The sequence below is a fragment of the Chelonoidis abingdonii genome, chromosome 17, assembly GCF_003597395.2.
Source record: "Chelonoidis abingdonii isolate Lonesome George chromosome 17, CheloAbing_2.0, whole genome shotgun sequence".
Lineage (NCBI taxonomy): Eukaryota > Metazoa > Chordata > Testudines > Testudinidae > Chelonoidis > Chelonoidis abingdonii.
The window spans coordinates 8,757,202-8,784,117 of record NC_133785.1 but is presented as its reverse complement, the minus strand read 5'-3'; the positions used below and the strand labels follow the sequence as shown (position 1 = coordinate 8,784,117).

General features: G+C 54.0%; 1 protein-coding gene across 1 annotated transcript; it reads right to left on the bottom strand.

The window, feature by feature from the left end:
- Positions 1 to 1,223: 1,223 nt before the first annotated feature.
- PPP2R5B (protein phosphatase 2 regulatory subunit B'beta) lies at positions 1,224 to 20,284 on the bottom strand. The gene is made up of 13 exons (XM_032797696.2): positions 17,867 to 20,284; positions 11,238 to 11,434; positions 10,754 to 10,855; positions 10,305 to 10,397; positions 9,528 to 9,658; positions 8,676 to 8,735; positions 8,209 to 8,317; positions 6,708 to 6,761; positions 6,574 to 6,624; positions 6,090 to 6,209; positions 5,554 to 5,681; positions 5,056 to 5,157; positions 1,224 to 4,498 (listed from the first exon to the last, which is right to left on the bottom strand). The coding sequence occupies exons 1-13, from the start codon at positions 18,063 to 18,065 to the stop codon at positions 4,351 to 4,353; spliced, it is 1,494 nt and encodes a 497-aa protein (XP_032653587.1). The 5' UTR covers positions 18,066 to 20,284; the 3' UTR covers positions 1,224 to 4,350.
- Between the last annotated feature and the right edge of the window lie 6,632 nt (positions 20,285 to 26,916).

The following is a 26,916-nucleotide window of genomic DNA, read 5'->3' as shown; positions in this document are numbered from 1 at the left end:
CCCTAATCTGATATGGTAATACTGATTTTAGCGCTACTCCTCTCATTGGGGAGGAGTACAGAAACCGATTTAAAGAGCCCTTTATATCGACATAAAGGGCCTCGTAGTGTGAACAGGTACAGCGTTACGTTGGTTTAACGCTGCTAAAATTGGTTTAAATGCATAGTGTAGACCAGGCCTGTTTAGAAACTGCTGATATACAGGCTCTTCAGTGGGGTGATTGCTGCTGCCCTCTTCTGGAGTGAGTCAGAGCTGTGCCCTGGAGTGTGACTAGAACACAGCCTAGTGGGGCAGGATAACAGCCCTGCTAGTGGAACAGCAAATGGAGATTAATGCCTGAGCCAATAGCAACTTCCTTGCATCCCCCATCCTAGAGTATCTGACCCATCCAAGTGTGATTGAGATTAGACCCTGCTGGAAATGCTATGAACCCCCTCTTACAGATGTGGAAACACCACACACACACAACTAGGATTTGAAGCCAGGGCCCCAGGGTCTCACCACAGAGCTGTACCCACAAGGCCAGTCCTTCCTAGGCTTTAGGGAGCAAATAGTGCTGGTTTTTATTCTTGCTGGGGGACAGCTGGCACCTATTCATTACTGGGTGCTCACCACTAGGACACTGGTATCCCTCTTTGCTCTGCTTGCTGGCAGGGGGTAACAGGCCAGCACAGCCCCAGGGCACAGCGAGCATGGCAGGCCTTCTTGCTTTCATCCCCTGCAGAAGAATTTAAGAGCAAGCTCTGAACTCTATAGGTCTGCCCCTCCCCGAACAGAGGGGACCACCAGCATCCTCTACCCATCAAACTCCATATCCTGCTATACAGATTCGCCCAAGTCACAGCCCAGTCACCAATTTTGAAGGCTTGGGGAAGGGGAGGGCTGGTTACCAGGAGTCCAGAGTTCTATGGCCAATTTTGGGTGAGGAAAGCCTAGTGCTCTTCCCCACCCTGCTTTTCACTCTCTCTCTCTCTTTGCCCAATGACGAGTTAATACTTTGCCCTCATCTACTGCAGCCCAGCAATTAACTCTGCCATGGGCTGTGGTGAGTGCATTTTACATACCAAGAGAACAACCCAATAATCTGCAACCTGCCCAAGGTCACAGAACAAATCAGTGACTGTGAAAAGAACCCAGGTGTCCTGACTTCCAGCCCCCACGTACATGCCCCTTCTCCCACCTTCACAACCTAACACTTTGTGAATGGAATCTGCACAGCCCAGTGACATGAAAGTATCTCTTTATTGAATACAGACTTATCCAGCAAACGAAAAAATAAGGGGGAGGGGGAAGAGGAAGAGGGAAGGCAGCTTTAAACCAAATTATTTTAAATATAGTTATTTAACTTCTTGTTTTTTACTCAACCCCTCCCCCCGAATTCCTCCTCCCTCAAAAATAACCCCTGGTGTCCATTCCCAACCCCAATTTCTCTCACGGTAACTACGTCGCTGCTGTAGCTAAGAGACAACAATTGTGCACCCGGTTACTACAGTCACCGTATGGCGTGAGTTGCTACAAATAAATTAAGGTTTAAATTAAAAATATCCTACTACTCCCACCAATAAAATAGTAATTAAAAAATAACAAAACCCCCAGGGAACTGTAAAATATTTTAAGTCATGCCTGGTATTGAGGGCATGATGTGATACCTGGGATGCCTTTTGGCCAGCGCCGGCACTCGAAGAAGGGAAGAAAATTAAGACCGTGGAGATGCAAGAGCATGGTCTCAGCACGACTAGAAATGGAGCATTTTTCAACACCCATGCCCCAAGATGGTTAAGTCCATTCAACACCCCCTTCAAATGGCACAATCTATTCAGGCCCTTCCTTCCCACCCATGAGATACACTGCCATGCACCCAGCCAAATGGTATAGTCCATTCAATGTGAGACAGAGCAGTAAACTGCTCCCCCACCCCCCAGCAATGGCAGGTTCCATCCAGCTCACCCCCTTTAATATAATAGAAACTATGCACTCATTCCTTTCCCAGAGCTGGAATGCCAAGTCCAACCTCCCTCGCCCTTTGACTGTACAGTCTATTTCCCCCCTCCTCCTCCCAATTGCTAGAGTTGGAACAGTCAAGTTTAACTTCCCCAACCCAGCAATGCTAATCTATACAATTCCCCCCTGCTCCCAGAATGGAACAGTCCTAAATCCCTCTCCTCTCCTGAGATAGCACAGCCTATTCAGCCCTTCCAAATGGTACTGACTATTCAACACCCTTCTCCCCCTTCCGTATGGTGGTACCTATGCAGATCCCTCCCTCTTTAGCCTCAAATATGCAACAATTAATTCCAGATGGTACAATGCACTCAAAGACCACATCATATAGTAATCTTCAGCCTCATCCCTTTATTTCCCCAGATGGTACAGTTTATTAAGGCTCCAAGCTGGAAAAGGGGCTGCTTCAACCTGATCATTCCCTAAGAGGAAGAAGCAAAATGGACCACACCATCTAAACAGGGAGGGGGTATACAGACTACCATCTGGGGGAAATGTTGCAGGATAGAGTGCACCATCTGAGGGGGGGAATGTTTTGAATAGAGTTTCCAACAGAAATTGAAAAGGGAGGAAGCAAACTTTTAAAGTGACAGTTGCAGCTGACAGCTGCTGGGCGGAGGGGTCATAGCGAGGAGGAATCTACCCGCAAGAGCTAAACCCAGAGGACTGCAGGGAAGAGGCAGAGGAGATTGGTATTAACCTTGCAGAGCTATAAAGCTGCTCTCTTTCTTGCCTTTCTGCACCACCACCCATCTCCAGGGAGGGGTAACTCCCCCCTCACATACCCATGGACCCCAGGTCCAGTTCCCGAGCTGCGTCCCTCTCCATCCCTTAGCAGCGTCCAAAAAAATAAATAAATAAATAAAAATCAGATAGTGGCTGACAACAGGCCCTCCCCTCCTGCCTCCCCACTAACAATCCCTTCTGTTCTCTGAGCTGTCACATCCATGGCTGCTGGTCCTGTACCTGAGGGCACTACACAGCCCCCTCCAACATCTCTGCTATGGGGGCATTCATGTTAGGGGAGATACATTTGACTGTTGGAGCAGCAGTGGAGTGTGGGGGGAGAAAACAGGATCTCATAGAAGCCTGGATTCCATCGTGGTGTGTGTGTGGGGGAGGGTACGACAGGGGAGTCTCCCCAAAGTATGTTCGTGCAGGGGAGTCAGGATTGTGCACAGGTATATGGAGGGGATCTCCCCCATGCTGTTTGTGCAGGAGACTGAGATGGGGGTGGAGATAAGGGAAGGATTGTGGGGTGTGCTGATGTATGGGATCAGGATTGTGGAGTGCCCCACTGTATTGGGGGGAGATCTCCCCCAATCTGTTTCTGTAGGGGAGTGAAGTTGGTGCATTGATGAATAGGGGGAGCTCAGAGTGCCCCACTAAGCTAACTGCCAAATTTTGGGGAGCAGGCTCCAGGGCTGCAGTAATGAGCCAAGTGGATAGATGGAGGAGGATCAATGCAAGGCTCAGCTGATCTCTTTTTCAGAGTCATTCCCATCATAGCAGCTCAGTCTCACCACCTCCAGGCTAATCAGAAGACCCTACCCATTCGTACTAGCGTAACACACATCTCGCAGAGGGGCAGAAACTGAACTCCTGGCCTCTCATAAGTGGCTCTACTCCCTCCCCTCTTACATTAGGAGCCCTAGGTTGAAACAAGAGGGTCTATTGCTTTAAGAAACACAGGGGCCTCCCTATCCAGTCCCTACAGCAGAGCCAGCCACAACCCACTGCAGTGTGGCAGGGGGGCTGGGGGTTCAGCTTGCACTGGGGAGAGCTAAGCTGGGTCCCCCATCTAACCCCTTGTTATATCCCATATGCCAAACAGAGGTGGCTCCCTGGACTAGAACAGCTGAGACAGGCTTATTGCCAAGGCAGGAATCACTAGCAACTCACCCTGCCCCGGCAGCCCTGGGGACCCCTTCACCACAGGTCCTGTGCCCCTGCAGCCTATTGCATCCCTATCCTGCTCTTACTCCAAGACATAGCCTGGCCCAGCCCCTTTGGCAAGGGGCTAAGGCTGGACCCTTCACCCCCAAGGAATGGAGGACACTGGGGCTACCCCTAAAAACATGCCCCTGTGCCAGCTAGGACCCACAGAAATCATGTGGGGTAATGTGTTAAGTGTACACCATGGAGATGTGATGGGGAGAAGTTCCAGCCCAAGAGGGGTGCAATTGCCAAGGAAGGGGTGCCCTCCTCCAGTCCTGTTTTGGATCCGTGTCCCTGGTGGGATGGGATGGTGATGGCTGGAGGGCCGTGGGCTCCTGCAGCATGGAGGGGCTGGCTCTGATTTGGCACAGGCTGGGCAGGGGAGGGGCTGGCGGCTGGCTGGGCACCTCTCTAACTCTTGTTGCCACTCTGCAAGCCCAAGCTGTGCTGAAGATTGATCCGGTTCATTTGCGCCTCCTCCAGACCCTGCAGCTTCTTCAGCTGAAGCTCGTCCAGCTGCTTCCAGAGCTCCTGGCGCTCTTTTTCCTTCTTCAGTTCCCTGCAGAGACAGGGTGGCAGAGTGAGGGGGAAGGCAGCATGCAACTTGGCCCCTCGCCAATAACCCAAGGCAGTACCTGTGATCAAACACTCTCACAGGGGCTCTGGAGAAGCCATTGGGAAACCCATTGGGAAACCCAGGCCAAGATGGCCTCTGAGCCACCCCAGGGCATTGTGGGGGATGGGGCATGCCCCCAGGAAACCCAAGCCAAGATGAGGTGAGCACCACCTGAGGGCACTGTGCAGGGACAATAGCTCAGCAGCATCCTCTGGCCTCCCACTTCTGCACACCGCTGGGGGCGCTTACTCCAAACTGGCTAGGGGCTCCTCACTCCCCAGCTCCCAGCCCAACCCTGTGCAAGGGTTAAGCGACAAGTATGGCCTATGGAATGCCAAGCCGCAGGTCACATGACTGGACAGCAGTGTCCACCTCTCTCAGAATCCCCCAGGGGCTCCTGCATGGAGGGGGCTGGCCCTAAGGACATGGGGAGAGGAGACTGGCACCCACTCCAACATCTGGATGCCCCATATCCCCTCCAACACCTGGCCCTCACTCACTGCTGCTTCTCCACCTTGTAGGAGGCCGTGAGTTCATCAAAGAGTTTCCCATTCATCTCCATGAAGGTCTTGAGCACGTTGTAGACCAGGGAGACTATTGTCCTGTGGTCACAGGGGAGGGAGGAGAGGTGAGACCCTGACTGGCTTCAGCTGCCAGCCCTATGTTGGATTCCCTGACTCAGGGAACCCACCCACCTCTGCCCATAATACATGCTGGTGCTTGCCACAATGCTAACCCCCCACAGCCCTGCAAAACATCATGGGGTTTGCGAAGATGCCCACTCCACAGCCCTCTGCCCAGGCTCCTCACCCCAGTTCCCCAATGCACCTGAGATACTCCCACCACTCCGTGCTCCTTACATAGTAAGGGAGGGGTTGTGGGGAACAGCGAGACCCTAGGAGGAGAGACTCCCCAGAGGGGAGGGATCTCCAGTCCCTGGAGCTCTGCAGGGGCTAAAGGGAGCAGGCAGCTGAGACACGTCGCTCACACACACTCACTGGTTCCAGTGCTCCTTGGAGACCCGGTAGAGGGTGCCGAAGATGGCAGGCAACACCGTGTGGCAATTGTCTTCAATCAGACTCAGGATATATTCGTTGTTCCAGAAGTACAGAGCCCGCTCTGCCACCTGGGGACAAAGGAGACAGGCTGAGTCCTGGGGGCTGCTCAGCCCTGTACCCTTCCACCCCCACTCACCTCCTCTGCCACCTGGGGTCAGTGCTGGGAGCTGCCCTTTGGGAGTTTGAATCCCACCAGCAGGGGGTCTTGACTGCACCCTAGGCCTGAGGAAACCAGGAGTCCCTCAGCACCAACAACCCTGGCCAGAAGAGGGAGCCCTGACCCCCTCAGTCCCCAAACTGGGGTGGGGGACCCAGGATTCAGGACCAGCCCAGACTCAGGGAACCCCAGCTTGGCTGAGTCTGGACCCCCTCCCCAGCCCCTAATTGGGGGCAGTGACCCTTGGTGCCCTAGAGCCCTGATGGGGGAACCTGACTCATGAGGGGTCTAGGCCCCACCCCCCCCAGCCTGCACACACCTGGAAGTGGGGGCTGGAGATGCAGCGTGCGATTTGTTTGAAGAGCGGCTCCTGCACCTTGACAAACTGTGAGGGCTCAATCACATCCAGGATCTCCTCAATCTCCCCCAGGAACATCACCTGCCGGGGGTGGGGAGAGGCAGAGCTCCCCTTGTGAGCTACAGGGCTAGGAAAACCACCCTCAATACCCCACCCAGGTCACATCCCAGTTTGTGTGCTCCCTGATCCCCACAGACCATGTCTCCTCACACCCAACAAGTGTTCCCTGAACAATGGCCACCCCCTGTGCCTGCCCCCAAATCCCCCAATACCCAGTCTTTACTCCATCCAGTGCCCTCTAGTCTTTCACCTCCTCCATCTCTCTAGGTTCCTATGCAGTGCACAGATGCCCCCCACCAAGGCTCCTCCCCACAACCCTAGCCTCCAGTTCCCCATGTCAGCCTGTTCCCCAGCTAGCAGACCCCCTGTCCAGCCCCAGCCCCACCTCTTTCTGAGTGCAGGTCTTCGGCCAGTATTTCAGCAGTCCCCGGATCACCTGAGGGAAGGGGGACATGGGAGGGTTAGACGGGAGAGCTGTTGGGCCCTGGATCCCATCCCCCACCATGGGGCTGCACTTACATGCTCCGTCAGGGTGGCATCTTTCTCCAGGAATTGCACCACGCAGTACGCCAGCTGCAAGGGGAAGTGGGGCAGCATCAGAGACAGGGATCCCCTACACTGGTCCCCACCCCCTAGATTCCTCCCTAGCCCATTGAGCTCAAATCCCGTCAGCAGGCGGTGGAAGCATCTGAGACAAGGCTTCCCACCACCTAGATACCTACCCAGAACCCAGGGGGTCCACTCCCCATGCCCATTCCATGTGCAGCACCAGACCCAGAGATCCCTCCCAACCTACAGATGTCCCTCACCCTCTCCCCTAAGAGGTCAGATTCTCATCAGCAGGGTCCATGACTAAGGCTCTTCCAAATTCACAGCCATGAAAAACACATCACGCACCATGAAATCTTATCTTCTGTGTGTTTTTACCTTGTACTATATAGATTTCATGGGGAAGACCAGTATTTCTCAAATTGGGGGTCCTGACCCAAAAGGGGTTGGGGGGATTGCAAGATTATTTAAGGGGGGGTCATGGTATTGGCACCCTTACTTCTCCACTGCCTGGAGCTGGGTGGCCAGAGAGCAGTGGCTGTTGGCCAGGCACCCAGCTCTGAAGGCAGTGCCCCGCCAGCAGCAGTGCAGAAGTAAGGGTGGCAATACCATACCATGCCACCCTTATTTCTGTGCTGCTGCCTTCAGAGTTGGGTGGCCGGAGAGTGGCAGCTGCTGACAGAGGACCCAGCTCTGCAGGCAGCAGCACAGAGGTAAGGGTGGCAATACCATACCTGGCATCCCTACTTCTGTGCTGCTGATGAGAGCTGGGATCTGAGCCAACAACCACCATTCTCCAGCTGCCCACTCTGAAGGCAGCGCTGCCACCAGCAGCAGCACAGAAGTAAGAGCAGCAGTACCACAACCTTCTCCCCCCTCAAATAATCTTGCGACCCCCCCCCCCCCAACTCCTTTTTGTGTCAGGACCCCTACAATTACAACACTGTGAAATTTCAGATTTAAATAGCTGAAATCAGGAAATTTATGATTTTTTAAATCCTATGACCATGAAATTGACCAAAATGGACCATGATTTTGGTAGGGCCCCTATCTATAACTGACACTGTCCCAGCTTTGGCCAACAGTGCTGCTATGACATAAGGCAGCCACAAGGGGACAGTAGTGAGGCAACTTCCACATGCAGGGTGAGCGGAGAGGGCAGGGGAAATCAAATCTCAGAGGGGCTAAAGGCAGCGCTGACCTGGCAGAACAGCACAGGGGTCCCCCACACTGCTGCTGCGCTAGGGCATGGCCACTGAGGCCACTCTTCAATCTCCCAGATGAAAGCCAGACTCTCTTACAGGGGAGAGGCCCTGTATCCCATTCCCAGTCCCCTTCCCTGGGGATCACTTATTCCTTGCACAATTTCAGAAGCAGACTCCTGCAGCTCATACCCCTAGAGGTGACCCCTTATCTCACCTGGAGGTGAAAGGTCAGTTCAGGGCCACTCCCAGAAGGAGGTGGCACTTACCTGGGCATGGAAGATGGAGAGGGATTTGACTGAGTGCAGCGGGATCAGCACCCGCACCAGAAAGTGCTTGTGCTCCGTCTTCAGGGGCAGGGCGAAGCCATTGATGATGCTGCACGTTAAAGGGAGGACGGACAGGTGGTGACACAAACACACACACAACTGGAGGGACGGAGATCAGGATCCAGCAGCTGATGGGGGGCTGGGGCTGTGCTGGCTCCATCTGGGAGTGGGATTGGATAAGCTGTGGGGTGTGGTAGGATGGGGGGCAGGGAGCCCTAGATCCCAGCACCCTCGGGGGGAGGGTACAAGGTGCCCTGGTGAGTACTCTATGGTTACTGGTGGGGGATGCCCTAGGGAGGGCTGAATCCTTATGGGGCACCTTCTACTGACTCCCAGAAAACAGAACAGGGGCCTGTAAGACTGGGCGTAGTCCCCCCAGCCTACCTGCCCCCAGGTGCAACCCTTACCTGCCCAGGATTTCCAGTAGCTCCGCCACACCATTGAAATGCTCCGTCTCGTAGATAAACCTGGGAGGAGGGAAGGGGAGAGAGGCAAGAGATGAAAATGCCTCCAATGCCTCTTTACTAACCCTCAACTCCCCACTGGAGCGTGCGCCCCTTGGACCCCCATACATTTGTGTGTGTGGGGAGGAGCCAGTCCTGCCCAGCAGCATGGTAGGGAGGAAACAGGTGTTGTGAACTCTGAAGGGAATGGGGGAGGTCTAGGGGAGGCTGCTGTGGGTAGGCTAATACTTCCCCCATGGCTTCAGCACCAGCTTCAGTCCAGAGCAACTGGAGAACACTCCCAGAAAGCCTGGGCAGTCCACTGCTCCCTGATGGGCACTCTGAGGCACAGTAACTCTCTACTGGTCACCCCACCCCATGGTCAAATTTAGGGGGTGATTTCCCCAGCCTCACTCACATACTGGGCATATGGGGCAAAGCCCCTTCAGGGCACATCATCCCCCATAAGGCAGGGGGAGACCTGGGTAAGTGGTGGAATTCAGGGCCCTGCCCCATCTCTGAGACCAAGGGACACAACTCAAGCACCTGCCAACCAGAACAGGATTGGGGGGGTGTTCTGCTTTGGAGACATACTTCCAGGAAGTCCCAACCTCTTGCCCGACAAAGAGGCATGCCAGGGAATCCCAACCCTGCCCACAAATCATCATCCCCAGGAAGTCCCACCCTCTCCAGGAGGAACTTTCTGGAGAGCCATGGCAACCCATGCTCCTTGGTTAGGTCAGGGGGCCTGGCTTGAGACTGGCTGGAAGGAGACCTCTGCCCCATAGCAGGCTTCACACTGCCTGGGGGGCTCACCGGAGGAAGATGTTGTTGCACTGTTTGCGGATGTAGGCACGCAGCCCCAGGAACTTGCCATAGACCCGGTGCAGGATGGTCTTGAGGTACTCACGCTCCCGAGGGTCCTCACTGTCAAACAGCTCCAGCAGCTGGGGGGCAGCAGAGAAGGTCACACAGATGATCTTGCAGCTTGCCTCCCCGCCAACCTTCATCCTGACACCCAGCCTGAATATCCCCTGGGGGAGTTAGCTCGTCCCCCACCCCCTGAAACCCTCGTATCCCACAAATGATCCATTCTTCCCCACCCCAGACACTAGGTGCAATGACTAGTTTGTCCTCACCAGGTGCGGGACCGACCCAGATCCCAGAACTGCTCTAAGCATGTCCACCTATCCGTGCTCTCGGACTCCTGCCTGCTTCCCCAGCCTAGGATTGGCTGCAATGGGTGAAGCGGCCTCCCCCCAGGCACCCACCTCAGGGGGTACGGTTCCCATTGGGCCTGTCCAGTCCCGGGGGTGTGTCTGCTGCCAGCCAACATGCCCCATCATGATGGAGGTTTGGAGCCCAGTCCGGTCAAGAGCCAACAAACTTGCTGCATCCCAGTTAGGAGCCAGGCCAAGAGCCCATTGGAATGTAGATCGAGAGAAGGGAATCAAAGCAGCCACTACCCCCACCCCACTGACTCCTTATGATGCAAAAGACCCCAACAGCAGCAGCCCCTCACGATCTTCCACTTCCCCAATATTCCTCAGGCCCCACCTCTCCAATCCAGCTACTTTCCCAAGCACCACTCACCATCAGCACGAATTTCTGGTCGACGTAGCGCTTGGCCACAGAGGGCTGGAAGTCAGGGCTTTCCAGGAAGCGGAGGAAGAACTCGTAGACCAGCTGAGTGAGAGAATTGAGACCACTGCTGGATGCATGGTGGCTCCCTACCACAGACAGTATTTTCATGCTAGCACTTTGAGACCCAACTCCATGGTATAGCCCTGCTCCACTGCCCATAAGTACGTATCCTCCTTAAGACTCGCAGGGAGTTCCGCCCAGACGCAGAGCTAGAAATCATGCCCCTCACCCAACCCCTGCCCTGCAGCCAACTGGATGGGAGTGCTGCCAACTCTGGGCAGGAGCCCCAACTGTGACTATATTCTGCTGCCTCTCTGAGCAATGGGATCAAATCCCACAGCCCTCAGTGGCACCGGACCCCTGCCCTCCAGCTACATGCTCCCTGAGGGGTGTCTCACCTGGAGATGGGGCCAGGAGGGCTCCAGGTTGGGTTCATCCTCTTCAGGGTCAAACTCAGGGTTCTCAGTGGGTGGGAGCGTCCGGAAGATGTTGACTGAGATCTGGCACGATTAGAAGGTGGGGAGGGTCAGTTGAGCCTGGGGAACTCCCCGTACACTATCCCCAGCCCTCACACCCCAATCCAGCCTCCATTCTCCACTGAGTCAGTCCCACCTAGAATGCTCAAAGAGGCAATGGAAAAAGGCACAGAACCCAGGAATCCTGGCTCCCAGTCCTGCCCATCCTCTAACCTACTAGATCCCTCTACCCTCCCAGAGCTGGGAACAGAACCCAGGAATCCTGGCTCCCAGCCCCATCCCTGCTCTAATCCACTAGACCCCAACCCCCAGAGCTGGGTTCTGTTCCCGGGACTCCTGGCTCCCAGCCCCTACTCTAGCCCATCAGACCCCATTTCCCTCCTGGCACCCTGCCCTGTTCCCTCACCATCTTGATGATCTCGGGGTAGACGGGCTCAATGAGGACGCCACGGTTGGTGGCCACGCACTCCACCAGCTCGTTGAGCGCCGCCCGCTTGATCTCCTTGCCCTTGAGGTCGGCCACGCAGTCCAGAAAGTCGAAAAGCACGCAGCACTGCTGGAGCTTCTTGCACAGCAGCTCGTGCAGCTCCGCCACTGCCACATCTGGGGAAAGGGGGCATCAGCACCAAGGACACCCCCCCGCCGCAAAGTGATACAAACCCACACATGGATTGGAGGTTTAGCCCTGAAGACGAACCCCTCACGGGAAAAGTGGTACAATCCCACATGGACTTCCACTTAGCCTGACATTGACCCCTGCCCCCCACAAAGTGATACAATCCCATGTGGGTCTAGTGGCTTGGCCCCAACACGACACTTCTTCACTGGACAGTGGTACAATCCACTGTGGGCTGGGGGTTCAGAACCAAGCACGCATCCCTAGTGTAAAAGGGTACAATCCCACATGGACTGCATCCTCCCCAGCATAAAATGATACATTCCCACATGGCTGGGCTGCAACACTGAGCATGCCACCAGCATGAAGTGGTACGACTCCCACAGGGGAGGGGGTTCAGCACTGAGCAAACATCAGCCCCCAGCATGAAGTGGTTCAATCCTAGGTGGATGGGTGAGGGGACTTAGCCCCAAGCCCTAACCCTGGGAAAACAGCCAAAGAGAAGGTAAACCCCAAGCCAATTCACTGCGCTGGGGGGTTGCAGAGAATCACCACAGTCCCTACTCTAGGGAGCTCTCCCCAGGGGTGTCTCCCTGTCAGCAAATCCCTTTGGCATGAAAGGTCCATTCACATCAAGCCGATCCCTTCCCATGTTACGTTACAGCAGGGACAGTCTTTGCTCTGTGTCTGTACAGCATCTAACGCAATGGGGCCATGGTCCATGACTAGGGTTCCTAGGCGCTACTGCAATGCAAATAATTAACAATCCAAGGCCTGGTTAATGCCAGTGAAGCAGTTCCACACTGGGTTTTGTGGTGATGCCAGGCCACAGATTCTAAGGCCAGAAAGGATGAACTCAAGTGCCTATTATATCAATATCCTCGTTCAATACAAGGCATCACAGAAAAGTGGTGAACTGGTGATAATCAATGGGACACTGCAGTAACCGGGAAATACCCAGGAATTACAGTAGGTTGAGCTGGTGGAAGAGTGACGCTATATGTGATAGACATACAGTACATAAATTAATCAAACTGTCCCACAGAATCTCTAGGGATAAAAATATCATGCTTGAATAATAAGACTATAGCAGTAGGACTATACTACTGACCCCCCGGACCAGGATGGTGAAATTCTCAGGGAGATTAGAGAGGCAACAAAAATCGAAAACCCAGTAATGGGGGAGAGGGAGGGGTTTCAACTATCCCCATACTGACTGGGAACACGTCACCTCAGAATGGGATGCACACACCATTTCTAGCCACCATTAGTGACTTCCTTGGAGGAGCTGTGACACAGGGCACACATACACAGCAGCTCAGAGAGTGCTCCCCAGCTCAGGTAGACAGAGCCTGAACTAGCAAGATAGCAGTGCGACAGCAGTGGCAGCCTGGACTAGCCAAGCGAGTACAATACTGCCCGACTCCCTGAGCACGTACTAGGGCAGCCAGTCCAAGCCACTGCAGCCATGCTGCTATTTTTAGGCTCCTGCTCAGGCTATGTCTACCTGAGCTGGGATTTATACCCGTGTGAGCCCACAGATTAAACCAGGGATTCCTTCTTGGATGCTCAAAGTGCCTTGAAAAGCAAATCAGTTCAGATTCCTGCTGAGGGAGACAGGGTAATAATCCCCAGCTCTTCTTTGGTACTTTTCACCAATAGAGCTCAAAGCACTTTACAAAGGAGGTCAGCATCATTATCTCCATTTTACAGATGGGGAGACTGAGGCACAGAGCAGAGAAGGGACTCGTCCAAAGTCACCCAGGAGGCCAGTGGTAAAGCCAGGAATAGAACCCAAGCATCTTGAGTGCCAGTCCAGTATTCTGTGTATCATCCTCATTAGGAAATCAGATAATCCAACGGATCAAGAACCAGAATAATTATGGTATGACGATAGCACTGCAGAGAGCCCCAATCCCTCCAAAATCAGGAGCCTGTCATGCTGGGCACTGAACAGACACTTTCAAGAGACAGTCCCTGCCCTGAAGACCTCACTCAAAAAGTACAGGATGGGAGGGAGAAGCTGAGGCACAGAGAGGGGAAGAGACTTGCTTATGGTCAGTGGCAGAGTCAGAAATAGAACCCCAGAGTCCCAGCACTCTAGCCACTAGACCCCACTCAACCTGCCCCTACAGCCACCCAGACCTGGTGTGCACCAGGGAGCACCAAGACAGTAAAACTGCCAGGCCTTCTCTGGTTTTCTTAACGCACCCCCATGGATTTTCTTTGGGAGCCAGCAGGGAAAGTCACCCTAGTGCATCTCCCTCAATGCTCAGATTACAGCCCTCCCAGCCACTGGCTCAGCATAGAGTCTCCCTAAAAATAGTGGGACAGATATGGGGTGGGGAATCTAGCAGAGCTCCGGTAAACTCTGAACAGATGATCTCGGATTCCACACCCCTTGTTCTCCACACATCAGAGCCCCTCCCCAGCCCCACATCTAGGTTTCACTCTGAACTCAAGACGCTACTCAGCCTTGACAGCTCTCTGGGGAGATGGCACTGGCGCCAGCTTTGATCAGCAAGAACAGGCAGCTCCCACCCTCACCCCAGCAAGCAGCACGAAGCTGGGACTGGCACAGCCCCTGCCTGTGACTCCCTTAGTATTCCAGCAATACGTGGAAGCACAGCTAGGGCACATGAGGCTGGGATAAGAGTGGGGAGACCTGGGGGCTGGGTCCTGGTTAGGCAGGTGGGATACTGGAAGGCACTGCTGCAAGATTGGCCTTTTGCCTCCATGGACCTGGGTGTGAATATAGGCACTGGCCACTCATGACAAGCACTGGGCCAGGGGAGGTGCATCTGGGGCAGGAAAGATGAACACGGAGTTTGACACAGTTGAGGGTGCTGCAGGGTGAGACTGAGACGCATCAGCAGCAGAGCCAGGGGTGCCCGTGGGTCAGGACTGAGGAGCAGCAGAGAGTTGACTCAGCAAGCCCACTCTCTGCTGCTTTCCTCAGGGAGGCCACCGGGTAGCAAGCCCCACAGGACCCGTCTCCACGGCAGCAGAGATCTGAGAGGATGCAACAGCATCCAGAGCCCTGGGAAATGGGGCAGGGGAGGAGGGAGGAGCATAAGGCCAGTTGTGGGAGGAGGAAAGCAGATGCCCATATTCCTCCCAGGGCTGTCTCCCAAGGCAGGCAATTTCCTGCCTCCGGGTGGAGACAGCAGCACAGGAGGCAGCCCCAGCCAGAGATGCAGCTGGGACACAGTCCCCTGAAGCCAAGAGAGAGAACTTGGCTCCCCAGGACCCATGATCTAGACCCAGCAGAAGACCCTGCTCCCCTAGACACAAGCAAGGCAGCGTCCTGTCCCTAAAGTCCCCAGCGTTCACCTCCCACCCTGCCTGCCAGGCAGTTCTGGTGCCTCATGTTCCATTCTGGGCAGGGAGAGAAACAGGAGACCCAATAAAACAGGCCTACAGAAATTCACCTGCACCTCCGGGCCGGATATAGATGGAGCACATCTCCCCTACCTCCAAATTCTGCCACCAGTGCCTCCCTGCCCTCGAGCTCTGCCCCTACCCCACAGGAAGATACCAAGAGCACAGCTGGCATGGGCGGGGGGGTAAGGATTGATAGGCGAGATCTTTAAGTCAGACACTGGGGGATGCTGAACACTGGAGCAGGGGGGTTTCTAAAGGAAGGGAGGCTGAATTCACCACCAGGGCCTCAGCCACTGAAGGTGCAAACAGATGGGTGGCACAAACTCCCCTGACCTCCCAGCTTAGAACCAGACTGAGACTTGACAAATTCACTCGAGGCAGAGGCCACCAAGCAGTATGCAGTGGAGTTGGTGGCCCCTGGAGGGGAAAGGCCTCATGTCCCATTCCCTACCCCTGAGCCAGTCAGTTCCCCTACCCTGAGGCCAGACCTGAGCCAGGGCACCCTAGAGGGGAAGGCCATTCAGTCCCACTCCCTCCCGGGTCTCACCTAAGCCCCCAGTGACAGCCCCATGCAGCTAGCAGCACCAGCCTCCAGGCAATTCTGAACAGAGAGAAGCCTACAGAGCAGGGATCACAGTGTGGGGGTGAGGACACGATATACGGAAGACCCAAGGGATCCCCCAACTCAGGCAGCAGTCGTGCGGGAAGCCAAGTCCCACACTGCGTTTTTAAATCTCTGGAGCTTAAAGAGCTTCTTGCTATTGCAGAGCTCACACATGCATGGAGCTCTGCTGGGGTCCCTCTATCCCGACTCACAGCCCATCTGCCACCCTAGCCCAGTGCTTCTTAGTGGATATGGAGCTTGTCAGGCCAACCTGCGGCAAAGATCTCAGCCCACCATCCAATCTGGTCGGAGGGCTATCGCCAGCGAGTTGTGACACTGTCTTTGGCCACAGCATGGGGGATCCTCTCCCTGGCCCCAGGTGCGAACGCTGGCTGCACACTGACCCCAGCCTGCTTGAAGTTGTCTCAGAAGGGCCCACGAGCATCACGGCAAATCAAACCCGGGTACACGCATGGCCAGGTCAGTTATACCAGACTGGTGTCTGAAGTCAACTGCAAACCGTTCTTCACGCTGACTTGCAACCCCCCTTCTATTACAGCCCTGAGCTCCCACATACATAACCCCACCCCCTCAGCCACTGAGAAAGCCAGTGCGTATCTGTATCTGGGAAGGTTCCCAGGGAGACACTCAGCATCAATTTGGCTGCTGGCTCCAAAAGGCACTTAGAGAAACCAAGCAAACACCCAGCATTGTACTGAGGGGGGAGGGGGTCTAGCGGGGTGGGGGTTGGGAGCTGAGAGTCAGGCTTCGATTTCCAGCTCTTGAGATGGGAGTGGGGTCCACTGGTTAGAGGTGGGGTGTGAGGTGGAAGTTAGGACTCTAGAGTTTTATCCCCAGCTCAGGAAGTAAAGTCTAGATACTAGGCCAGACTAGATGGGCCCATGGGTCTGATGCAGCATGACAGCTTGTACACATGACAAGCACTAGACAACCAGGCAGCAGTTGCCCCTACAAGTAGTGGCACCTATGGGACACCTCCCTGCCCAAGGTGGGCCTGCCCCCAACTAAGGGCTTGAATGATGGTGCGAGACTCCAAAAGATCCTCCCTCCATCCCTAGCTTCCATACCAGGGCTCCTCCAAGTCTGACTCCCGTATGGGACGCTAAGGCGATTGGGACTATCTAGCAGGCCAGGGCCTGGAGATTCCCAAAGAAATAAGAATGAGGAAGGTTTGAACTAAGGGTATGGAGGGCTCCAGGAGCTGCCAGTGCTGTTAGGGGAGGCATTAGCAGGCCATCAGCATCACACCCCTGCCATTACAGACTGGAAACTAACAGGCTAGGAACAGTCCAGCTCAGCCCTGCTCTGTGTCCCAAGGGCACTGGCTGTGCAGTGCAGCCACATGTCCTGCTTGGAGCCCAGCTGGGACTTGGCAAATTTATCTCATGCAGTGGGCAACAAAATGGGCTCAGAGGTCAGTGATGTCCCAGTAACTCAGCCTGGATGGGAACTGGTGCCAACATCCCATTCCCTGCCCCCTGAGCAGCCAGTCCCCCGCCCTGTAGTTGGTTCTAAGCCAGTCCTCATAGGGCTTTCCCAGGGGCCTGTTGGGTCATGCAGGGTGGCTGAGTCACTGGGCCAAGAAGGGCTAAGGCAAGAAGGAAGGGTGTGGTGACTAAGGGGTTCCATCCACTTCCCTCTTTGCAGGAGTGGGCAGGGAACACATGGTAGCAGAGCCAAGCTCAGACCGGAACCAGCACTGCCACGTAACCCCACCACACCAAGCCCAGAACTACCACAGAGCCCTACAACAAACCAGGCCCAGAGCTCCCATGTGACCCACCAACAAAACCAGCACAACCCTCTGACAAACCTGGCCTAGCTAAAGGACCTACAGCACAGTTAGCAGCAGGCCCCAGGATTCCCAGGAGACCCTACAATTACAAAGCCAAGCACTCACAGGCAACCCTACAAAAACAAAGCCAGGCTTGATGCTCTCAGGAAGACTGTACCATAACAAATCCAGTACAGACAGCACCAGGACACCCAGAAAACCCTACATTAACAACGCCCGCGATCAGGTAGCCCCAGAGCACCCAGGTGACGCCTGTACAGGGTGACACTGGGGATGGGGCGCTGTTTGGAATCACCAAGGCCAGGATAACACTGGGGTGGCAAGGGAACACAGGGCAGACAGGAAATGACAGTCTCAGCTCACACTGAACATTCCCTGACCTGCTGTACGGGTCAAGCCCTGCAAATATCAATGTAATCCCTCAAGCAGATGGGGCAGAAATCCCCACCTCTGAGATGGGGAAACTGAGGAACAGGCAGCACGTGTCCAGAGCTGAAGAGAATCCAGGACTCTTGACTCCCAACTCCCTGCTCCAATGAGACCCCACTCCCCTCCCAGGGCTGGGACAGAACTCAGGAGTCACACCCCCAGCCCCACCAGTTGTGCAACACTCACCTTTCAGCAAGGGCAGGGGTGTCAGCTCCTGTTGGTTGCTCTGATACCGGAATTGGGACGAGCTGTGAGAGCGGCGCTGACGGGAGCGGCGCAGTGAGCGCCGGGAGAAACCGTCCACTTTATCAGGAGGGGGGACAGGCGACATCCCTGGGGATGAGGGGCTGGTGGGGGTGCCAGCAGGGGGCAGCTTGGTCTCCATGTTCGCAGGTGGGGGCAGCTTTCAGAGCTACTTGGCTCCTCTCCTCCAACAGACAGGGCCACTCTGGCTAAGCCAAGAGGATGCTGGGTAAAGCAGTGCCCGTTAGCACTCTGGAGAGGTGTCCAACATGGCAGGAATATAAGCTACTCGCATCCTCAGCATGCACCCCATGGCAAGAGGGCAGCACGTATCCAACACAGCTCCCCTTCGCACCCCGGGGCGGGGTGTGGGTGAACGTCCAGTTTCCGATTTCCAAGAGGATTCCAGGCCTGAAGCCTCACTTTAAGTCCACAGGTACATTCAAAGTTTCAGACCTGACGAGACACCTGCTTTGGCATGAATCTTTGCAGGAGGTATTCTCCCCACACACACAAACACCTGTCCCCCACTTGGCTACAATGGCAGGGGTGGGGGATTGCCTATTTATTCCAGGGGCAGCCTAATGCAGAGGACAAGTTCGGCTGAAATCCAGGCAGTTCCTCAAGTATGGGTTAAAGTAAGTTCCTGGTGCATTTGGAAAGCAAAGAGTTTTTACTCTGAATTCCAAGTTTCTCTTCCCCACGTGTCTCCAAGGGGGAATGAATCAGGCAGCCCAGTTCAGACACCTCTCCCCCTAGTAGTAACCCTGACGAATCAGAAGCCAACAAGGATTTGAAACCAGCTCCCTTCAAACTTTGGTGACTGTAGGATAAATTTTAGGGGGCAATTCTAGCAGCAAAACCCCTATCCCTTTTTGCAAACCCCTAAGTATTAGTGCATTCAATGCCAACCAGACTGTGCTCTCTCTGATTTAAGACTGGATTTTAAAAGACACATTTGTAAACTATCTCATCCAAAACTAGACACTTCCCTAAGTTCATTTGCTTTCAGCTTCCTCAACCCTCAAGCCAAAGCAATGATGCAACACCAACCCCTGAATTTAGCAGCAACGCAGTAAATTACACACACCAATCTGACCTGCCATCCCCATCCAAGCAGCAAAAACTTTACAAAGGGGGAAGTTGCTAAAATGACACAGACTGCAGTTCCCCAACCTGCTGTCACTACGGGGAATAGAAATTTAAATGCTTTTTACAGCACTGTGCCTACAGCTACCCAACTTGGTTTACAAACCAAATGGAAGACTTTACCCTTTTAAAAAAAAATCAAACCCATGTGCCAAATAAATAATACACACACACACACACACTATCTTCCATTCACTGACAAAGCTTATGGCTTAAGTATGCCGTAAGTAGCTCAATCCCCTCTGCCCTTTACCTAGGCAGTTTCTGTCCCTTTCGAGAGAGAGGCAAGCCACAATATTTAAGCCAAAATGAAACAGATCTAGGATTTCATACACACATACCCGAAAATGTAACCCTACTATAAAAAACTGGAAGGAGATTCCGGTCTCTCTCTGATGTGGCCAGGATCCGAGGGTCGGAAAGGAAGGAAGAAATTTGTGTCCTGGGAGGGGAAAAAGGAGGGTCACTAGTCATATAATCATCTCCAACAGGGTCTCCTGCGATAGGTTTGGGGAGCACTGGGGGGAGACAGCCACCGATGCAGCGGATGAGTCATTCTGTACCAAGGTGCATCCCCGAACCTACGGCCAGTTGCACTGAAAGCAAGAGCTCTCTGTGTAGGGTGGGGAAGACTGGGGGTCACTCCCACACCTGCTCCCCTCCCTACTGCCTTCCTCAGGTGGCAGGGTCAGGGCTCTGGAGAGACGTTGGACTCATCTTACCACGACTCCCTTCCCAACACTCTGCCCCGCTGGGAAGCTCGTAAACAGTCTAGCAAATTAAATAAATAACAGCCCCCGTTGCGAAGCCTGCCCTTGTTGCAATGCAGAGACCGAGGCCTCCTCCCTTCTTGTTCCCCACTCCCACCTTCCTCAGTGCCAAGTGCAACCGGGCCTTGCAAAAACAACCCGAGGCCCCCGCCCCGCAACGCAGTGGGGAAGCTAAGGAGAGGCGCGCGGCTCGTCTCCTCTTCCTGGGGGCTGCCCCACCGGGGATGCCTGCAGCCTCATGGACCAGCTCCCGCGCCGCTTTGCAGCTCGGCCCGTGCGGATCCAGGGAGCAGCTGATGGCTTGGGGCCGAGGTCAGGGGCTCGGATGCAGCAGCTCCCCAGCTCGGTGCATGGGATCCCGGCCCAGGCCCCCCCCCTCCCCAGGCATCAGCCTCCCCTGCCTCTCTTTGATGCTGCACCGTTCATTAGGCTGACATTAAGTAACCTCTCCGGACCACGTGACGCCCTTCCTGCCAACCCATTGGTCCCTTAAAAATAGAACCTGCGTCATTGCTGTAGGATGATGTCACCCCCAGCGGCCATTGGCTGGGCTGAGAGCAAGACTCGGCCCAGTTTTAAAGGCACAGCGCGCTCCCGGCTGGACTGGGAGGAGCTCAGCAGGTAGTGCTCAGTTGCACTAGGGGTTGCTCCTACAGCTTACACCTTTTGCACCTCCACGAGGAATTGCCCACATTGGTGCACCAGGGTGTTGCTCAAGTGACATGACTGCAGCTTCCACTGGGGCCCATTTGCACAGGAGGCAGCAGGGGCTGTGCAGCTGCACTGGCAACTGCTCACACGTTTGCACTAGGAGTCGCTCCATTATTGCAGGAATTGCTTGCCCTGTTGCAGGAGGAATTGTTCACATGTGCCAGCAGAGCTTCTCATGCAGTTGTAGTGTCACTTGCACTGCAGGCCGCTCACATTATTGCATGGGGACATTCCCCAAACAGAGTGTGTGCAAGGTTTCTGATAGCTTCAAGTCAGGCATGTAAGGAGGTTTAGGCCTTGCAGTTGGAGAGCGCCCATCCCCAGCACTGGGACCATTAGCATTCATCATTTGAATCTGACATGATTACAACCTGATTTCCTCTGTGCTACTTCAGACAGGGGCTTTCAAAATAAATGACAAGGGAGATTGGACACCAGAGATGGAATAAAGGGGTCTCACTCCCAGCTGGTGAGGTTGGACAATTGCATCTCCTGGGGGGGTCCACTCACCAAACCCAAGAAATCCTACACTACCATCTTCAGAACAAACCAGAAAGCATCCAGGGCAAAACTGCACCTCAAAGGCAGGAGGGAGGGAGGGGGATTTTTCAGTTGGTTAGAGCAGGAGGACCTAGGGTTTCTAGTCCTGGCACTGGGAGGGGAGAGGGCGCTGGTGGGTCAGAGCAGGGGGGGCTGGGATCCAGGACTCCTGGGTTCTCTCCCTGGCACTGGGAGGGGAGAGTGGTCTAGCGGGCTAGAGCAGGGAGTGCGAGTTGATTGAGACCCTGCTCCACTCCCGCAACAAACAGTAGGATCAGAGGTGTTCTATATGCCTGGCTTTGCCACTGCCTCAGTTTCTCCCCTCTGTAGAAGGAGAATAATAGCACTTGCAGGAGACTGGCAAACCTTTACTAATGAATTTTCATTGTGTGCTTTGAGGTCCTCTCCTAAGAGCACCTAGCTCTGGCAGAGTGCTATGTACTCTATTCCTTTGTAGTGGTTATGATACACCGTGAGTGTTCAGAAACAGTTATTAGTGGAACCATGGTTAACAACGCCTCCCTTCCCAATGTTTATCTGCATAAATACGACAACCCCAGAACTTTGGGGTTCAGCTCAAATCCCTTCCAAAATAAGCCATCTAATTGTCAGGGGCTATGTTATTGATGCTTGCAGGAGCATGCCACACTAAATGGTTAAATCAGCATCCTGCCCCTTTGCAGCATGGGAGTTGTAGGCAAAGGGTGCATGACAGGGACTCTAGCCTATCATGCTGCTTCTCCTTCTTACTCTGTAGCCGGGCCCTAAGCTCCTGGATCTGTAATGGCCGCCTCTAGTGACATAGTGGGTGGGCCAGGCCTGCTCTTAAAGGGGCCTACGAAAGTTTAGCGATGGGTCCCTCTCTAGCAGGGAATGAAAAATGCAGTTGTACACAGCTGTTGCCATGCAGGTGTGTGCTCCTTTGCACTGGGGAGGATTGCCCTGGACTGTATTGCACACAAATGGGGGTCATGAGCTGTGCCAAACTTGGCTGAATTACATTACACTGCTGTGCAACACACCAAAGAGAACTGCATTAAAGCTGGTGTGACAGCACAGAACTGCGTTGCATTCAGCTGAATTGCCCTGCAGTGTCTCAATTTGGAGTACAGTTAATTTCACTGGAATTCACACAGGGCCAAATTCTCCTGTGGATGACTCCGTACAATCTCAGTGATGTCACTGCATCCGTGCCATGGAAGCTTTTTGTAACAATGCACTGGCCTTTAAGGCCAGAGGGGATAGTTTGGGAGGCCATATACCCTGATTCCAAGTGTCTGGGGACAGCAGATGAAGGTTGGAAAAATAATGGAAGTGACCATTAGGAAAGAGGAAATTGGTCCCAGGGAGCAGTTAGTGTCTGGGAGGGTGTGACAGGTTCCCCAGGTGCAACCTGGATCTGGGGTACCCTGGCATACCAGCCTAGGCTTCCTCTTACAGTGTGATGCTGTGACTAGCTAAAAAACCTCTCCACGTACTGCAGTTACACAGCCATCTACAGGCAGGGACACGCCCAGCTAAGTTATATGAATGCTTCTCCTAGCTGCTTATAAACTAACAATTGAGAGGCTCCAGTCAATTCCCCCAGCCTAGGACCCCAGGGCTGTAGTGTCTTGCCCTGGTCAGAAGCCTGACCGGTGTAAGGTTATTACCCAGTCTGCCCCTCCATCAACGTGGAAAGGACATGCACCAGCTTTTGTTCACTGAGCAGATTTCCCAAGCACTTCAACCAAAACACACCATTTAAGGTCAAATATAAAACAGATTGATTAACTACAAAAAGATAGATTTTACATGATTATAAGTAGTAAGCGTAGGGATCAAAGTTGGTTACTTAAGAAATAAAAGTAAAATTACAACCTGAGCTCTATAAACTAGACAGGATTTGAATCAAGCAGTGTCTCACCCTAATGATCTAGTTCCCTAATACACAAGCTGGGGTTCTCCTTTCCAGCCTGGAACCACCTCCCCAGTTCAGTCTTTGTTCTCCAGACATGTTTCCAGGTGTTGCGTTGTAGGGGAAATGAGGCCAAGTGATGATGTCACTTCCCCCCCCCCTTTTTTTTTTAATAGTTTCTGTACCTGAAAGACTGGTTGGTGTGTTTCTAACTTCACAACACATTTCAGTAACACACACACAGCAAAACTTCATAACTTCCCATACAATGATAACACATACAATCCAACAGGATATTAATGTTCAACAGGTCAAGACTTTTAGAAAGATACCTTACAAGGCATACTTTGTACAAAACATATAATAATCGTATCACCCTGGTAAATATGGGGGTGCCAGGGTATTGCTTTGGGGTACAGAGTGTCACAAAGGGGGAAGGTAATGGATCATTCCAAACCATTACTCCTTGAAGGGCCTAGGACCAGGAGCTTTGAAGAGTGGACACAGCAAAACTCCACCCTCTCCCATCCAGAACAAACAAGGTTTGGAGTTTAGACCCACCTGGGGAGGATCAAGAAACTGAACAGTGACTGGCCAGATGACTCAAGAGGAAGCTCCAAGCCTAGGAAAGGGGAGATTTGCTCAGATGGAGACGAAGAGTTCAGCTGGGACACAGCCCCAGCGGGGAGGCTTTGTGAAACCCCTGAATCTGAGGGCAGGCCAGGCAGACCAGGACTGAAATCGCCCAGTCTCAGAAGGAGGGCTGGGAAGCCCTGAACTTAAAGAGGGTAGCTGGTTAATTTGAATTAATTAGCCCTAAGAAAGGGGGAATATTATTCGTAAAGAATCTGGGTATATCTGGATTATTCTCAATACATATAGGGAAACTGAGGAAGGGAGCCTGGAGAGCTGTCCTAGGCCACAAGGGGCTGCTATAGGACAGCATCAATGTATAGCTTTGAACCTGCGAGCTACCAGGCACCCTCAACTACTCAACTCCCCAAAGTTTCAAGCCCTAAATGAGAAAAGCATTTTGGCTCTGTGTTATAGAGTCATAGACTATCAGGGTTGGAAGGGACCTCAGGAGGTCATTTAGTCCAACCCCGTGCTCAAAGCAGGACCAATCCCCAGGCAGATTTTTGCCCCAGATCCCTAAATGGCCCCCTCAAGGATTGAACTCATAATGATGCAGTTGCATTGAAGCAGAAAGCACTCTGCTGCATTTCATTTCACTGGCTACAGTTGCATGCAATAAGCAGCATTTCCTTGAAATGCAAGGGGCTGCACTGTGCTAGAGGGACAGGGGAAGTAGATGAATTGAGATGGAGGCTGTCACATTTAATTGCACCATGTTGCAATGCATTGGAGTAGGTCACATGGAGTAGAATTGCATTAGGAGACTCTTAGAAGTGGGATACCTGACTTGAGGGGCCGTGGGTGAAACCAGTGGTGGCAACGAGTGGAGGATACCTGACTGGAGAGGCCCATGGGTGTAACCAGGGCAGTAGGATGGGGGATACCTGACTGAAGGGCCCATGGGTATGACCTGGGTGGCAGCGAGAGGGGGGATACCTGACTGGAGGGGCCCATGGGTGGAACCAGGGATGGCAGGTAAGTAGATATGGGGCTGGAGGGGTCCGTGGGTCTGATGTACCACTGCCTGGGAATACACATTGAATCTCAGTTTCTAGGGCCCCAGCCTTGGGTTGGGCTGTGGAGTTAGGCCATGTCCCCCACACAGAGCCAGCCCTGGCCCCCACCATGCCATGGCTTCATGTGTGGCTGAACTTGTCTCCAGCAGGGAGAGAGGCACTGTGGGCTAAGCTGAGCAGGGATTTGGGGCTCCTAAGCATCTTAAGGCTAATGGCTGAGGGAGGTGAAGGGAGAGTGGTCAGTCCAGAGGACAGAGATGGCACATCAGATGGGAGATGGCTGGGCCCCACAGGGCAGGGCCATGGGGAAGTGCAGGGGGACTGCAGGGAGGGGGGCAAGTGCTGTGCCCCTCCAAAGTCCCCATCCCCATGGCTAGAGTAGCCCCCTGCTGAGACTCTGACAGCAAGGTCACCTCTGTCCCAGACACCCCCACCTCACCCTGTCCTTGCTGTCCTTTCCTGACTGTTGCTACGGGAGGTCTCCCCCATTCCTCCAATCTGCAGCCCCTACAGTGAGAGCATCGCTTTGTGCCCCTAGTGACTGCTTCACATGTGTGTGACATACAGACATGTGAGTGCACGCACACGGGATGTCCCACATACATGCTGCTGTGCCTACCAGAGGGCAGCTGGTGCTGGTGGGAATTGTTGCCACAGTGGGGTGGTTAAATGGGCGGAGAGGGTGTCCTCTGGGATACATGGGGACTGCAAGGTGCTGGCAACCCAGCCCTACCCTGGGCCTAGCTCAGAGGGACAGGGAGAGGGTATTGCAGGGTGCAATACCGGGGGCAGACAGCTAAGCCCTGGGCACATGCCATGGAGACGCTCAGGGGTGAGGCTGGGTGTGTGGGTGGAATGAGATATACCAGCGCTTGACAGAGGATTAGTGGGCCAGTCCCGTCCTAGCATATGATGAGTCTATGGCAGGTCTCAGCCTCTTTCCCTGGAGCTGGATTCCTGCTGGGGACCGCACCCTTCAGTGGGTGATGAGTCTGCCTGGTCTCAATCCATCTGCCCCCCTCTCTTTACCCTCCGTGGGGCCAGCCCTTTGGCCCCTTGCTTAGCACCATTAACATTGTGACATTCGGGGGCTGATTTTGAGGGGGACCTCCCCTTGTAGGTGTACCCCTCTCCCTCTCATTGCAACACGAGAGGGTGTGGCCGGATGAGAAGCGGAAGCAGGGACCAGGCTGTGGAGGCCAAACTTCAGCAATAGGTAACTGAGTAGCAGAACTGAAGGCACCAAATTAGGGGTCAGAGGGGTTATCTTGGTTCCCACAGGAAATGTGCTGATGTGTGAATCTGGTAGGAGGGTAATGATTAACCCTAAATGTGCTGTTCTGACATAAGAATGGGGGCACACCTGTGGGGAGATGACCAGACCCAATCCCCTTGGATCAAGATATGGGGCGGGGGAAGGAAAGTTGTTTGCTGGATGGATGTGTGTTTAAAGTGATGATGTGAGGTTGTGGAGGAGATAGAAGAGAGTTAAGGGTTCAGAAGGTTAAAGAGGCAGAGACATAGAAAGGTAAATGAGGGCATAGCCAGAGCTCCTGGCAGGGGCTGAGACTTGACACAGCTTGTTGCACATGCGAGGCACATTGGCAAAGGATCCCCCACACCACCCAGGAGAAATGGGTCGGGGGAGCAGAGATGGGCAGGTCACTCCAGAATTGTCTCACTCTGCATCATTAGCAACACTCTTGACTGGGTCTGTGACTAGTGCCGGCTTGCTGGGGGATGAGCCAGTGCTGGGGGCAGTGCCAGTGTCTGCTCTCCAGTGCCTGGGGCAGAACCAGTGCCCGGTCCCCAGTGCCAGGGCAGAGGCAGTGCCTGGTCCCCAGTGCCATGGCTGAGGCAGTGTCCAGTCCGCAGTGCCTGTGCCCAGTCTGGCACCAGCCTTCTCTCTTCAATTCCAGCCCTGGATCTCAGTTCCCAGTCTCCAGTGCCTACTTCCCCCTGCCTCCATGCCAACCTCTTCCTTGTTAGCAGCTGCCTCTAATTGTGGGGAGAAGAGGGGAGGGCACTCTGGGTTAGCAGCATAACGTGGCAGGAGTCAATCGTTAACCCCCCTCCCCACCTTCCCCTCTGCTCGGTATATAAGGCAGCCAGGAGCTGGGAAGAGCTGCTCTTTAAGGGAACCTGTGCCCATCTCTCCCTGCAGGTGCTGGTCACTGTCTCTCCCTTGAGGTGCCCGTCTCTCCCTCCAGTCACCCCAGGAGGGGCTTGTGCCCATCTCCCCCATCATTTGGTGTCCCTTGCCATCCCCCAGCC

Bases quoted from the DNA above. Each gene is read 5' to 3' on its own strand.
- PPP2R5B (XM_032797696.2), bottom strand. From the start codon at position 18,065: ATGGAGACCAAGCTGCCCCCTGCTGGCACCCCCACCAGCCCCTCATCC. The intron at 10,856-11,237 runs GTGAGGGAACAG...TAATCGTGCCAG, and splicing joins ACCCCGAGATCATCAAGATG to ATCTCAGTCAACATCTTCCG. The intron at 10,398-10,753 runs GTGAGACACCCC...TCTCTCACTCAG, and splicing joins CCTCCTGGCCCCATCTCCAG to CTGGTCTACGAGTTCTTCCT.